The following is a 16,001-nucleotide window of genomic DNA, read 5'->3' on the forward strand; positions in this document are numbered from 1 at the left end:
TGTGTAATATTCTACTGAGTGGCTTTCCTCCAGATGGTACTTTAAGTTTCTCTTAAACGTTAATGATAGCGGTGTATTGTCTGTAGCTTCGTGTATTGCTGTTCGATAATTCATAGGTAGGAGTGGAAGATGCTGGCCCTGCGTTTCTTGACATCCGTCCACATAAACGGCTAACTGTTTTAACAATGCATGGTTGTATCTCTCATCATGCCCTTAAGACATCGATGAAAGGATATTGTTCTGGTCATTTTAGTTTCAAACATATGATATATGTTTCGTCCCTGATGTGAGTGGAGTTCCAGAATAACAAAAAATCTTGAAACAGATTCATTGACGGCATTTCCCTGCTAGAGTTTCTACTTTCTGTTTAGGAACAGCATATTCTTCTGGCAGGTTGATAAATAATTCATCATATCTGTGATACATTCAGTCCAGTTGCTATTCTGGGGCAGAAAACTAATCACATCTACAGAGGTGTGTGTTCCGAAAACGTAAGGTATGCATTGATTGCCTTTATAAAACTAAAAAATGAAATAATTAATATATGCCAGTATTTAGAAATATAAATACTAAAATACATAAACAAACAAGGCTGGAACAAAATGAATGCCACACAATCATTTTTATTGTTCTTTTGGTGAACATTATTGCGGACAGTCACATGTTGTTTGTCATATACGATTGTTTCCATTAGGACATACAACTATGGTCATTATAATGGTTTCGGTGCTGAAAATTGTGTACATTTTGACAAAATAGGTTTCTCGGTTACTTTTTAAGCTTTTCCATATTTAGACTTTTTATACGTTAGATCAGAATGACGTAATAGTTTTCATACAGTTTTGAAAAAATTCCTTTTTATAATAATACTTGTAGTCCAATAAACGACTATAGTACAACCACCACCACCGGTGGATCACACCAGTGAGTCTTCAGATTTACAATGTTAAAATCAGATTCTCCTCGGTGGAAAGACGACGACAACAACAGTACAATAAAAATTTATTTCTATACCTGGTCTGTCAAGCTTAATTTTTAATGTGTTATGTTTCTTGTTTTTAGTGTATTTACTTCATAATAGCTGAACTTTAAAGTTTGAAACACATTGAAAAGCAAGCAACTAACTGTACACATTGCTAAATCCAAGCAGACATAGTATGGGTCAGCTGCCCGAATATGACTGCGTTATAGGAAACATATTGAAACAATACAAAAGTGAACTATTATGTAAGGCATTTTAACACGTATTTGTTTGATAACGATGAACGCTTAATTGGATGTCTTCAAAAATGATTTTCTTGTTCTTGTCTGTTTTTGTTTTTTTCAAATGACAAGAATTCTTGACGTAGTACAAGATACATCGATACGGATAACATTCATATTTCAACAGAACATTTCTACATCATCTTTGAGCAATAATTTTTGAGGAGACGTTTCATGAGACTAGAATTCATCACATGTTGGGTAGCCAAACAAAAACGTGATTCAAGGCTCCATGAAAACGTAAAAAAAAAATACGTAAGTAGGGAAAGATTGATTAATATAGTTTGTTTTCAACAAGACAAGAGCTGTTCATTAGAGGACGTGACAAAACAAGTGATTTAACAAAGGAAATGACGTCAAACTTGTCTCTATGACGAAGAACTAAAACGTCATTCATTTGTACTTGTTTTTAGGCTATCGACGTTAATTCAGAGTAACTTGGTAGTGTATTTATTCAACGTATTGCTTGCTGAAATAAAAAAAGTTATTCAAATTAATTTTATTTGCATAATACTAGATAATACAAGTGATGTAATTATTTCAAGTGATATATATCGACAAGCTCTGGGAAAAGATTTGGGTTTCTCATATAGTACTGTACAATATCTGAAGATCTAATGGCTGAAACAATGAACAATATTTGAATATCTAATGACTGAAACAAAGAACAATATCTGAAGATGTAGTGGCTGAAGAACTGCACAATATCTGATGATCTAATGGTCAAAACAATGAACAATATTTGAAGATCTAATGGCTGAAACACTGTACAATATCTGAAAGTCTAATGGCTGAAACTGAACAGTATCTGAAGATCTAGTGGCTAAAGAACTGTATAATATCTGAAGATCTAATCGTTAAAACAGTGAACAATGTTTGAATATCTAATGTCTGAAACAATGAACTGTATCTGAAGATCTAATGTTTGAAACACTGAACAATATCTGAAGATCTAATGGCTGAAACACTGAACAATATCTGAAGATCTAATGGGTGAAACACTGAACAATATCTGAAGATCTAATTGCTGAAGAACTGAACAATATCTGAAGATCTAATGGCTGAAACAATGAACAACATCTGAAGATTTATTAGCCGAAGAAATGTACAATATCTGAAGATTTAATGGATGAAACATTTTGCAACATCTAAGAAACCTAATGGATGAAAAACTGTACAGTATCTCAAGATCTAATGGCTGTAACGATGAACAATATCTGAAGTTGTAATGGCTGTAACAGTATACGATATCTGAAGATCTAATGGCTGAAACAGTGAATAATATATGAAGATCTAGTGGCTGACGAACTTTACAATATCTGAAGATTTAATGGCTGAAACAATGAATAATATGTGAAGATCTAATGGCTGAAAGAATGAACTATATCTGAAGATCTAATGGTTGAAACACAGTACAATATCTGAAAACCTAATAGCTGAAGAACTGTACAATATTTAAACATCTAATGGCTGAAATAATGAACAATATCTGAAAATCTAATCGGTGAAATACTGTACAATGTTGTCCTACTGTCATATCTCTATCTAATATGGCTGTGAACGTAAGCTTGTATGGTTGTCAAGATTTATGAATGCGATTCTTTTCACTGTTTTGCTTACTGTTTTCCTTGGGAAGAGGATAGTGTTGATTTACAAAAGGAGTTAGATCATTTAGTGAGTTGGGCAAATAAATATCAGATGGGTTTTAATTATAATAAACACAAGGTAATATCATAAAGTGAATTATAAGCATAATTTGTATGGTAGTAACCTTAAAAGTGACATTAAAGAAAAAGATCTTGGTGTAATAGTTAATCAAAGTCTAAAGCCATCCAACCAGTGTGCTGTTGGCCATTCAACCAGTGTGCTGTTGGCCATCCAACCAGTGTGCTGTTGGCCATCCAACCAGTGTGCTGTTGGCCATTCAACCAGTGTGCTGTTGGCCATCCAACCAGTGTGCTGTTGTTAGTGGGAAAATAGGATTTTAGGTTGTATGTACGAGGAGTTATAATTTCATTGTGTAGGTTCATAAAGTCCATTTGGAGTATTGTGTTAATTTTTAGGTTCCTTACCTTATGAAATACATTGAATTGTTGGAAAGAGTTCAGGGGAGAGCTACAGAAAATATTATTATGTGAGAATAGGTTAAGATTTCTTTACATTTTTTTCTCATGTAAAAAACAGCAACAAAGGGTGGATCTGGTTGAGGTGTTTAAGATTATTCAGAGAACTAATAGTGTTAAAGTGTCACCTCTTTTCATATTTAATGGTGAGTCTCATAAAAGTTGGAAAATAAATATGCATTTTGGCAGAGAATAAGTTATCTTTAGCAAAGACAGCTTTATTTTTGTAACAGGGTGGTTTGTCTCTGGAACAGGTTGCTTTCGGACATGGTGGATTCAGTTAATTTAAGAGAAACCTTAATAAATGTACTCATGATAAAGGCTGGCTTTGAGGTATTGTTATGTGTTTAGTTTAATTTAGTCGATATGAAAGCCTAGATGGACCAACAGATCCCTTGTTGTCCTTCAAGCTATGTTGTAAAGCGAGAGAAGTTAGTTATCTCGAGAAACTAAAACAATACTGTAAGAAGATTCCAAGTGAATGTTATAAACTACACGTGTCAGTCACGTGGCTTTTCTATAGTCATTGGTAATATAAAGTTTAATCTGGAAGGAAATAGAATACTGACGCAACGAAACAAACTTCGTCAACAGCAGTGTTAATAAGGTGTGCAATATCGATCTTCCTCAGAATACTGTTAAACATACTAAATATTTGCCTTTTCCAGGAAGTCGTTTTCTTTTACAGTGTGCAAGCTAGGACTCGATAACCAAGTTACTTGCTGTAAATACAAAAAAAAAAATAAAAAAATACCATTTCAATTCACGGGCGGTTCCAGGGAAAAGACAACCCCTCTTTTTGATGGAATGCCAAGTAAAACTAAACAAAGGAATTGTTTTAAAAACTTGTGGGAGAACACAATTACTACTTATCAAAATTCTTAGATCCCTAACACTAGCAGTAGTACAAGAAAAGTAATTGACTAAGTATTATAACTGTATGTGTGTTATCTCGGGTAACTTACTAACATCGTTATGTTTTGTTGTTGGTTTTAAAACTTATCATATATTTTAGATTTCGAAATAGTGAAAAACGACTTTAATTTTCTGCCACAAACAGCTCGTGTTATGAAACTGATTTCATCAGGTGGTATAACGAAAAGCACATTTCTCTGAATCTAGTGGTACAAACAGCCAATCAGCGATTACTATTTTACAAGGTTGCGTGACGTTCAAAGAATTTGCGCGAATTCGACTTGGTGCACGTAGTGATCGAAAAAAATGGACTTATTTCGAATAATTGCAAGACGTGATAGTATGGGTGTAAGTGTAATTACATAACACAGTTATTTTGACACGACACCTATAACTGCTGTTTCTAATAAGTGATCTGATAGTGGTATATATTCGAAGGTTTGAGTCACTCGCTGTTCTTACTGTGTGTTGTTTCCTAACATTTTATCGGTAGTGCTAAAGTGAAAGTTTATGCCTCTAGTGGATATTTATCTCAAGAAACGAATTAACGTGTTAGTAAGCACACGACTTTTCGATTGAAAACTGCCATGAATTCGCTTCGACACATCGATTGGTCCACTGAGAGTAACAGAATACATCTTAAATCTCCAAGCAAATCTAAAAGGGACTATTCTAGGTTGAAAAGAGGGTATTTAGAACCGGGTAACCATGGTAAGTGTGAGAAACAACGAGCTTTTTTGTGGTGTGGGAATTATGCTTGTATATCAAATGTTTTAAGAATTCGTGTTATAAATAACGAATAGACACAGTTTAAGACAGAGAACACGACATTTATAGATATGGTGAAACGATACAATAAACAATTAATTGAATTAGAGAGTACCTCTCCTTCCGGTGAGAACGGAAAGTTTAACGGCTGTAAATGCTACAATTCACGGGTGATCCATGCAGTAAACACAATAGCAACCCATTGAGAATATTTGCGCCGAACGAAACAACAGCCAATGAATTAGTAAGGCTTCGCTTTTGTTCTTATTGTCAGATAATAATATTTTATTTGTTATTCTTGTCAGATAATAATATTATTTTATTTCTTGTTGTCAGATAAAAATATTATTTATTTGTTCTTGTTGTTGTCAGATAATAATATTATTTTATTTTCCTTGTCACATAATAACATTATTTTATTTCTTCTTGTTGTCAGATAATATTATTTTATTTGTTGTTGTTGTGAGATAATAATATTATTTTATTTGTTGCTGTTTTTAGACAATAATATTATTTTATTTGTTCCTGTTCTCAGGCAATAATATTACTTATTTGTTCTTGTTGTAGATAATAGTATTATTTTATTTGTTCTTATTTTGAGATAATAATATTATTGTATTTGTTCTTGTCACATAATAATATTATTTTATTTGTTCTCCTTGTCAGGTTATAACATTATTTTATTTGTTCTTCTTATCAGATAATAATATTATTTTATTTGTTCTTATTTTCAGATAATAATATTATTGTATTTGTTCTTGTCACATAATAATATTATTTTATTTGTTCTCCTTGTCAGGTTATAACATTATTTTATTTGTTCTTCTTATCAGATAATAATATTATTTTATTTTACCTATATCAGATAACAATATTATTTTGTTTGTTCTGTGTTGTCAAATAATAATATTAATTCATTTATTCTTATTGCCAGACAGTAATATTATATTATTTGATTTTCTTGTCAGATAATAATGTTATTTTATTTGTTCTTCTTGTCATATAATAATATTATTTTATTTGGGTTTCTTCTCAGAAAATAATATTATTTTATTTGTTCTTATTTTCAGATAATAATATTATTGTATTTGTTCTTGTCACATAATAATATTATTTTATTTGTTCTCCTTGTCAGGTTATAACATTATTTTATTTGTTCTTCTTATCAGATAATAATATTATTTTATTTTACCTATATCAGATAACAATATTATTTTGTTTGTTCTGTGTTGTCAAATAATAATATTAATTCATTTATTCTTATTGCCAGACAGTAATATTATATTATTTGATTTTCTTGTCAGATAATAATGTTATTTTATTTGTTCTTCTTGTCATATAATAATATTATTTTATTTGGGTTTCTTCTCAGAAAATAATATTATTTTATTTGTTTTTGGTTGTCAGATGATAATATTATTTTATTTGTTGTTGTCAGATAATATTTTATTTGATGTTGTTGTTGCCAGATAATAATATTATTTTCTTTGTTGTTGTCAGATAATAATATTATTTTATTTGTCCTTGTCAGATAATAACATTATTTTATTTCTTCTTGTTGTCAGATAATATTATTTTGTTTGTTGTTGCTGTCAGATAATAATATTATTTTATTTATTCTTATTGTCAGACAATAGTATTATTTTATTTGTTCCTGTTCTCAGGCAGTAATATTACTTATTTGTTCTTGTTGTCAGATAATAATATTATTTTATTTGTTCCTGTTCTCAGACAGTAATATTACTTATTTGTTCTTGTTGTCAGATAATAATATTATTTTATTTGTTCTCCTTGTCAGGTTATAACATTATTTTATTTGTTGTTGTTTTCAGGTAATAACATTATTTTATTTGTTATTCTTATCAGATAATAATAATATCTTTTCTTATTCTCAAATAATAATATTATTTTATTTGTTCTTCTTCCAACGGCGCGGCATGTCCGAGTGTGTTAAGATGTTTAACTCCTACTCCGAGGGTTGCGCGTTCGAATCCCGGTCGCTTCAAACATGCTACCGTAATGGCGTTATAATGGGCAGCCAATCTCATTATTCGGTGGTAAAATTTGATTATTTTGTTGTCAGATAATAACAATATTTTATTGTTGTTGTTGTCAAATAATTATATTATTTTAGTTGTTTTTGTTGTCAGATAATATTATTTTATTTATTCTACTTTTCAGATAATAATATTATTTTATTTTTTCTTCTTATCAGATAATAATATTATTTTATTTGTTGTTGTTGTGAGATAATATTTTATTTCTTGTTGTTGTCAGATGATAATGTTATTTTATTTGTTTTTGTCAGATAATAATAATATTTTATTTCTTGTTGTTGTTAGATGATAATGTTATTTTATTTGTTTTTGTCAGATAATAATAATATTTTATTTGTTGTTGTTGTAGTCAGATAATAATATTATTTTATTTATTCTTGCTTTTAGATAATATTATTTTATTTATTCTTATTGTCAATCTACAATCCATTCGTTTTATATATGCAATTCTGTCACCTATTTGAAGGCTTGGCTTCTCGGACGTTCTTTCGTTTTACGTCACTTATGTTAAAACGTTTTTATGAATACCTTCAACTCGTATTTGTTTTAGGCTTAATTTTGTACCTAGTTTTTCTTTTTTTTCTTGTTTTTTCATAAACAGTTTCTACTCTGTGCCTCAGGATTACAGAGGGTTTGTGTGTGTGTTTGTTTAGAGACCATGGTGAATCGAATCATGAATTTTGTTTGCACACTTCCGCTGTCTCACTGGGCAACACAGTCCACATGGGCAAGTATCTGTGTGCTGAAATATGACTGATTAATTCCATTGGGACAGCTATTTAGGTCCTAAAATAGGATTAACACAGTTCACAGTGGCAGATATCTTGGTGCTAGAGTAGGGCTGAAACAATCCACAGGGGCAGAAGTCTAATGTCTAGAATAGGACTGATCCATTTCACAGGGGCAGACGTCTAGTAGCTGGAATAGAACTGATACGGTCCACAAGGACAGACATCTATGTGCTAGAGTGGAACTGATACAGTTCAAAGGGGTAAACGTCTAGGTGCTAGAATTAGGACTGATGCATTTCATAGGGGCAGGCGTCTAGTAACTAAAATATAATTCATACAATCCACAAGGGCAAATATCTACGTGCTAGAATACGTGATACAGGCCACAGGGGCAGACGTCTAGTAGCTAAAATAGACCTAATGCGGTTCACAGACATCAGTAAGATAGACCAGTTTGAGTACAATAATCATCATCAGTCTGAGAAATATATTCGGCTAGCATCAAACAAAAAATAAAAACCAACAAACATGTAATCGACGTTTTATTGAACATTATACAATTCCTTCTTTAATGTTCTTCAAGATTCAGCGGGAAGTTTTACTGGTCAATTTACTGGTTTGGTTCCCTGCGTATAACTCGGTAAGTAGCTTCATGTTAATGGGTTTTAGTCCCCATGTGTCTGCCCCTGGAAAAGAAGGAAGAGGAGGCTAGAACATCTCTCTTAAAGTGTTTTGTACAAATTGTTGTAAATGCTATTATACGTTAAAAATTGTCAACTAACTTGTAAAAGCTTCAAAAATTAGGAAAAATCAAGTTGTTAATATGATTGTGTTGGTTTGATTAATTTGTGAAAACACGCGAAAATGTCTTTCCTTTAAAATTTAATTAATAGCATGCGAGCTTAAATATTTAGTGTTAGATGTAATATTACACGTAGTTTAGTTTTCTGTTTCAATTACAGCCAGAAGTTTAAAAAATGTGGTCATGCTGGGCCAGGGACGTATAAAGCAAAGAAGGATTTTGTTTGTTTGTTGTGGAATTTCGCACAAAGCTACTCGAGGGCTATCTGTCCCTAATTTAGTAGTGTAAGACTAGAGGGAAGACAGCTAGTCATCACCACCCACCTCTAACTCTTGGGCTACTCTTTTACCAACGAATAGTGGGATTGACCGTCACATTATACACCCCCACGGCTGGGAGGGCGAGTATGTTTAGCGCGACGCGGGCGCGAACCCGCCACCCTCAGATTACGAGTCACACGTCTTACGCTCTTGGCCATGCCAGGCCACTCCAAAGAAGGAATATAAGAAAAAATCTAATTTATAAAATTATCAGTTCGATTTTTTTTGGCTCAATAACATTTAAACTTGCATAAAAGAGTGGCAGAGATTGGAGAGGGTCAGAAAGTAGATAATTAACCCCAAGAATATAGGAACAACGCTCTTCATAATTTGTACATGGCACATCTCATATTACCGTTTTATCTCTTCCAAGCCGCTTCCTACTGGCTCATCGCTAAGTGGCTCATGGCTTTCAACACTAAAATGAATTTTTGTTGTTGTTATTGTCGTTGTTTTATAGGCGTGGTAGGCATTGCACTGATAACCCACTGTGTAGCTTTGTGCTTAACTGAAAACAAGTTTCTCAAAGTCGTTTAGTGTTTAAAGAAGAAAATAAACAATGTAGGTGTAGTATCGTGATTAGGGCTGCCACCTATCGGCGGTTACTTTAATATGTTTAGCTGTGAAATAATTGAGCTTGTAAAACTTCTATAATATACATTTACTATCTGCCCCCAAGCGATTTAAATAGTTAGAAAGAACTCATGACCAATAAATCAAAACTTATAAAAAAATCACTAAACTGTACAACAATAAAATGTCCGAGAACGTAATTTTTTTTAATGAAGCTGAACATTTTATTTAAAAACGTTGTTTACAAAACAGATACATTGTTTACTTTAAACACTTGTTTGTTTCTCTGTTGTTAAGTCCAAAACTGCGCACTGGGATATCGAATCCTAAATGTATCATTTTGAAAGAAATTTTAGAGAAGTAATTTTTAAAGTTTGTTATTAGTAATGAACCTAAAATTATGTTATAGATCTAGCGTTACAAACTGCGTTAAATAATGATCTAGGTGAAATGGAAATGGAGTCACTAAACCAGAGTGCAGAGTATATCATGGTCTTGTCATAGGTAACTATAGAGTATATAAAGTCAATCTATACCTCATTACTGTCACTACAAAAAACCTTACTATATAAGACAACGTTTACTCAACTGTAACAATGTTATTTTCTGTTACATAACTGTCAGTACAGAACCGTACTGACTCGTAATCCGAGGGTCGCGGGTTCGCGCCCGCGTCGCGCTAAACATGCCCGCCCTCCCAGCCGTGGGGGTGTATAATGTGACGGTCAATCCCACTATTCGTTGGTAAAAGAGTAGCCCAAGAGTTGGCGGTGGGTGGTGATGACTAGCTGCCTTCCCTCTAGTCTTACACTGCTAAATTAGGGACGGCTAGCACAGATAGCTCTCGAGTAGCTTTGTGCGAAATTCCAAAACAAACAAACAAACAGAACCGTACTATACAAGACAACGTTTATTCAACTGTGTTGATGTCATTCCCTGTTCTTTACTGTCAGTACAGAACCCTAATATACAAAACAACGTTCACTCAGCTGTATTGAGATTTACTCGGATAGCTGTGACACTTGATTGGGTGACTTGCAAATTACTCATGTAGATAAATAGCTGATTTGATAAGCTCTGACTTTATCTTGAACTTAAGGTTTCGTCAGCAATGGAGTGCATATACGAAGTGTGCTATTGTAAAGCTATTGCGGTGCACTCTTCTGGAAAAATTCATGTATTAAATAAAATGATTGGAGCACAATGAGACGAATCAGTTTATTTAGCAATTCCTGTAGCTTAAAGTGGAACTGCTATTACCTTATGGTAAACCGGAACAAACAACTATGATTTGAAGTTCTTAAGATATAGAGGGGAACTAAAAAATTGGTTTCTGGAAGAGAAATGTGTGTGTGTTTTTTATAGCAAAGCCACATGGGCTATCTGCTGAGTCCACTAAGGATAATAGAAGAGAAATATAACTATGAGTTAGAAACCAAGAAAGAACTAGTATAGTAAAGTATGGTTATTTTCAAGAAAGAACTAGTATAGTAAAGTATGGTTATTTTCAAGAAAGAACTAGTATAGTAAAGTATGGTTATTTTCAAGAAAGAACTAGTATAGTAAAGTATGGTTATTTTCAATAATTTAATTTAGATGTTTATTTTATAGATGGAGCATGCCATTACGTTAAGATGCAGATAAATTGATATAAAAATTACGTACGATATAAGTACGATACGTGCAATATGTAGAAACAAGGGTTCGATATAAGAACGACAATGAGTTGTCACTGAGTTTATTCAATTCAAAATTATTAGTGGGAGTTATCTCATATCTTTAGTTATTAGATCGGTAAGTATATAAGTTAGATGTACATTATTCAAGAAATAAGTTATTTCGTTTTCATTCAGTGGACTGTAATTGATATTATGTTTGCCAAGTAATGACAAAGATCTACGTAATGGTAGAACACATTACAGCCGTCTTATTACGAGGGTTCGTTTAAAAAAAAAAAAAAAAAAAGCTTTCATAACGAAATGTAAACATGAAGTCGCGAAACGCCGAAATACTAAGTATGCTTTACTATTTGTTTTTGGTGGTTTTATTTTTATTTGATAGGTATTCTCTTCTTGATTACGATTGGTTGGAATGCACGTTTTAAATTTGAAACAGAATATGGATATTTACTCGAGACTGAACTTCAGAATGCCAAACAGACTTCATCTGAAAAACAAATAAACTAAAATTAAATATCTCGTTCAGGTGAAGTTTTTGATCAAATGTTAAAGCAGTACAATTACAGATAAAATGTTATTATAGTTATAAACTTTTTCCTCAGTAACTTTACGAGATTACTTATTTCTAAATTATTTTAGTATTGAACCAAAACTTTCGAGTAAAAGCTTAAGTACACATCTAATTGGATTACTGACAAAGTAACCGATAAATTATATGTTTTGTTATTCCAATTATCCGGCTACTGTTATTTTTCTGATGTTTTTGTTGTCTATTATAAGTTTAATTTTTTTTTCTTTCACTCTATTAACAGTAGACATTCTTTGTTCACCTTAGCACTCTCATCTTGGCCAGGCGGGCTAAAGCGCTCGGCTCGTAATCCGAGGGTCGCACCAAACATGCTCGCCCTTTCAGCCATGGGGGCGTTATAATATGACGGTCAATCCCACTATTTGTTGGTAAAAGAGTAGCCCAACAGTTGGCGGTGGGTGGTGATGACTAGCTGCCTTTCCTCCAGTCTTACACTGCTAAATTAGGGACGGCTAGCGCAGATAGTCCTTGAGTAGCTTTGCGCGAAATTCAAAATAACAAATAGCACTCTCAGATTCTGTTGTAGAAGTTCAGTTGCTTCACATTAGGTAGAACTGTTGTTAACTTCACCTAGTGCTCTTTGTAACTTTAGCTAGAACTCTTTGAAAAGTTCCTGGTTCAAAAATGAAGCACAACGTGTGTGTATGTTTGTAGGAGTGGAGTAAATCTGAGATTAATCGTTTAAGATGTTGACTCAAATCTTATATGTCAATTACAAATAACGCAGTTTAAAATAGGCCCCCAGGTGGTCCAGTTGGATAATGGGAAGTGTACAAAATTACAACGCTAAAATTTGGGACTGGATTCCCCGCAATGAACACAGGTTTGCATTGGCTCAGCGGTAAGTCTGGTATATTACTTCGAGGATTACATTCCTGATAGTTTGTGCTAGATAAGGAACAAACAAAAAGATATATTTTATTTTGTCACATTTGGTGACATTCGGTTTTTATTGTATATTAAAGACTATCCATAAAAAGTTCCTTTATTCGTGGTCCAGACGTGGTCAAGTACTGTGGATCGGATCGGAAGCTTCATCATTCTAAACAGTTACTACGTCATAAGAGTGACAGTCAGTCCTGTTATTTGAGTTAGATCTAAATAGATCTTTCAATATGGTGGTTGCTATTGAGTGACTGCCCTACCTCATTATTAGTTTAAAATAAGGGACCGATATACCTAAACACTAGGAATATTTTTACATCCCTGTAGAAAATTTTACTTTTTATTTGATTTGAGAACAATCAAAAAGTGGTTTCAACAGTTTTCATTTTAAAACGACTGAAGTTAGTTGTTTATTCGTTTCGTATAGTAACATGAGGGTTTCCTATCTTAGTAGTTTCTGGGAAGAGAACTAGTAAAAGTCCCCTCCGCCAACTCTTGGGCTACTGCAATCGAATAATGAGTTGCGACTGTCATTCTTATAACGTACTCATAGCTCCAAAATAAGGAGTTCGATTTTGTGGCGAAGGGATGCGAACTATGAACCATGTTAAGTTTGTAGTTTTTTTGTTTGGTGATTCACGGTATCTAGATGTTTGATTTCTAGATATTCACCATAAGCAGTAGGCTTGAATACTTATAATGATACAATTCAGATTTCAATATCAGTGGTGGACATTGCACGGACAGCCTATTGAGTTCTTGAAACGAATGTTTTCAAAATCCCAGTTTGTACAGCCAGCAAGTTGGTAAGAAATTAAAGTATCTGTCAGTAAGTGTTTTTACTATAGATTCAACTTATCCTTTAGGACTTGAAACGTCCTAAAGTGAAGTGAGATAAAGTATGATTTTTCTATTTCAAGTGTTGTAAATTATATTTGAAATGCTTTAATTTAGAATTTTGTTTGCTTGAAATAACTAGTCATCACACCGTGATCAATAAGTTTCCGTTACTACGTAGAAATACGAGTACAATGTCGACTGTCCATTAAAAAACAAGTGAATCATTCAGTTCGATAATCAGTGAAGCAGAGAGTTAATAAGGTATTCTGTTCTGTTTTTCACTTAATAACTTAATAATTTAAACAATGAGTTAGTGTGTTTGTTATCGATATAGTAATGAAGAAATTTGCAGATAAGTTTACTTGTGAGTTAGACGTGCATTAATATTAAGCAGTAACAAACATTATTGAATAAATAAATTAATTCGTTATCGTCATGTGGACTAGGCTTTGCATCATTTTTAATGAGTAATCCAAATGAATCCGCCCAACGATAGAATATGTTTGTCGAGTATAAATGAAACTTTTCAAGTTCATCTGGGCCATGACGCTGTAAATAGAAGATGAGGTTAAAATATGACACAGTGTATGACACTATCTTCTAACCTTTACATCTAAGTACTGACATACATCCCCAGATTTGTAACAAAACACCTTTGTTATCATTGTTACTAAACGACCTTTATTTCTTACTGCTACCATAGTTGTCTTACATCTGTCGTAAATTAACGTGTGAATTGTCCAATTAAGTTACAGTATACAGCTAGAGGGCTACACTGTCTCAAGGTTGAGTGTTAGTGATGTGGTCGAAAGACACATTAGATGGACTGACGTTCCTGCGATTTTACTCAGTTCTTATGAAGTAAACACATATTAGATTATTTTATAAAGATTCCATTAATAATAAATTACCTCTACAATTACATGCTAACATTTATTATTTATTTTTAAAAAAATCGTTCATAAAGTAGATTTTCTGAGCCATACCTTCACTGCAGCAGTTCAGTTCTATCCCCGTCAGCCAGTTATGTGTGTGTGTGTATGAAAATTTCACACACCAACGACTGAGTGATAGATGTGTAATTTGTCAAGCTGAAATATCGTTTCTTACGTAAGTAGTTCTTCCACAATTGTACAAGAGAGGGAGTGATCCCCAAACATACTTTCTTTCCATCATAAATCCTATAATACTAAACTCTGAGGTTCGATTCCCGCGGTAGACAGAGTGCAGATAGCCCGCTGTGTAGCTTTGCACTAAGTAACAAAAACATCAACTTTCCGTAAACAGTATTTCTATGACTTTCTCAAAGATATTCAAACGGAAATGTATTTCTCTAGTTTCACATAAAGAATATTTCCGCGGAAGTTCGCCCGACTCACACCGCTTTCAATATGTTTTAATTGTTTAGATCACTACAGGCGATGTTTCTTTTATAATAAATTTAATCTTTAGCGTTATTTAGAAAAGTTGAAAACTAACGAAACGGTTGAGAAATCTGTGTAAAGGTTGACATCTTGTATTACTTAGAGCTTATCTATGTTTAATATTTCACGGTATTATTTTTACAATATGCCACTCGATAATTATCATTATTCGTATATTATTCCCAGCCGTAAATTTACAGTAGTTAATATACATTACGTTAATACATAAGTTTAGGCTTAACAGTGATATCCCTAATTGTTGTTTACTTTCCAGATGCAACATGAATGTCTACCGTATTAATTTTCATGGTATCTAAAAAAGTTAAAATAATTTTTCACGTCTATCCGCCACAAAGACGCACCTCATACAAGCTTTTCATAAAAAAATATTTTCAACATAAGTTCAACAGCTCTTAACATGATGTTATTTGCTTTTTTTACTGAAGGTACGTCTCTACGACGACAGTTGATAGACCCAGAAAAGCGACGGTCGTTTCTGACCCATGGATCTTTTGATGGGTTCTGTCATCATCGAGCTTTAATTCATCGAAACGACTCTAAACGGGTAGGTATGGTTGGTTATTATATTGGTCAGTAAGTGATCCATTGCTGGATTGCTTTTGCTCTAGTAAGATTTATCAAGTTTTTATAACTGCTCATCACAGGGTGATAAAGTCCATGATGGTTTATTTGAAAGAATTGAAATGAAATAATTATATGGGGCATCCTAGGTAGGGTTAGGATGAATTGTTCTAGCGGAACACAGGAGCAAGCCTACAGGTCAGCACGCGCCCGAATTGACCAATATAGGCCCGGTTTGGCCAGGTGGTTAACACACTCGACTTGTAATCTGAGGGTCGCGGGTTCGAATCCTCGTTACACCAAAAATGCTCGGTGGGTAATGACCGTCCCGCTAGTCTTACACTACTAAATTAGGGACGGCTAGCTCAGATAGCCCTCGTGTAGCTTTGCGCGAAATTCAAAACCAAACAAACCTAAAATTAATAAATAAAGGTGTCCTTTGCTACCTGA

The 16,001-nt window shown here is 33.2% G+C and overlaps 1 protein-coding gene across 11 annotated transcripts in view; it reads left to right on the forward strand.

Annotated features, from left to right (window-relative positions):
- LOC143252447 (5'-AMP-activated protein kinase subunit gamma-1-like) overlaps nt 1–16,001 on the forward strand; it is a 90,583-nt gene that overhangs the window by 28,090 nt on the left and 46,492 nt on the right. For 10 of the 11 annotated variants that reach the window (XR_013029000.1, XR_013028999.1, XM_076504563.1 and 7 more), the window contains exon 4: nt 15,416–15,534. Coding sequence is in view for 9 of the 11 variants with exons in the window: in XM_076504563.1 (XP_076360678.1) it covers nt 15,416–15,534 (119 nt within the window). In the remaining 2 variants the exon portion in view is untranslated. Of the gene's footprint in view, nt 1–4,554; nt 5,013–15,415; nt 15,535–16,001 lie in introns of those variants that run through there. The other variant, XM_076504569.1, reaches the window with a different exon arrangement.

The sequence above is a fragment of the Tachypleus tridentatus genome, chromosome 6, assembly GCF_004210375.1.
Source record: "Tachypleus tridentatus isolate NWPU-2018 chromosome 6, ASM421037v1, whole genome shotgun sequence".
NCBI classification, from domain to species: Eukaryota; Metazoa; Arthropoda; class Merostomata; order Xiphosura; family Limulidae; genus Tachypleus; species Tachypleus tridentatus.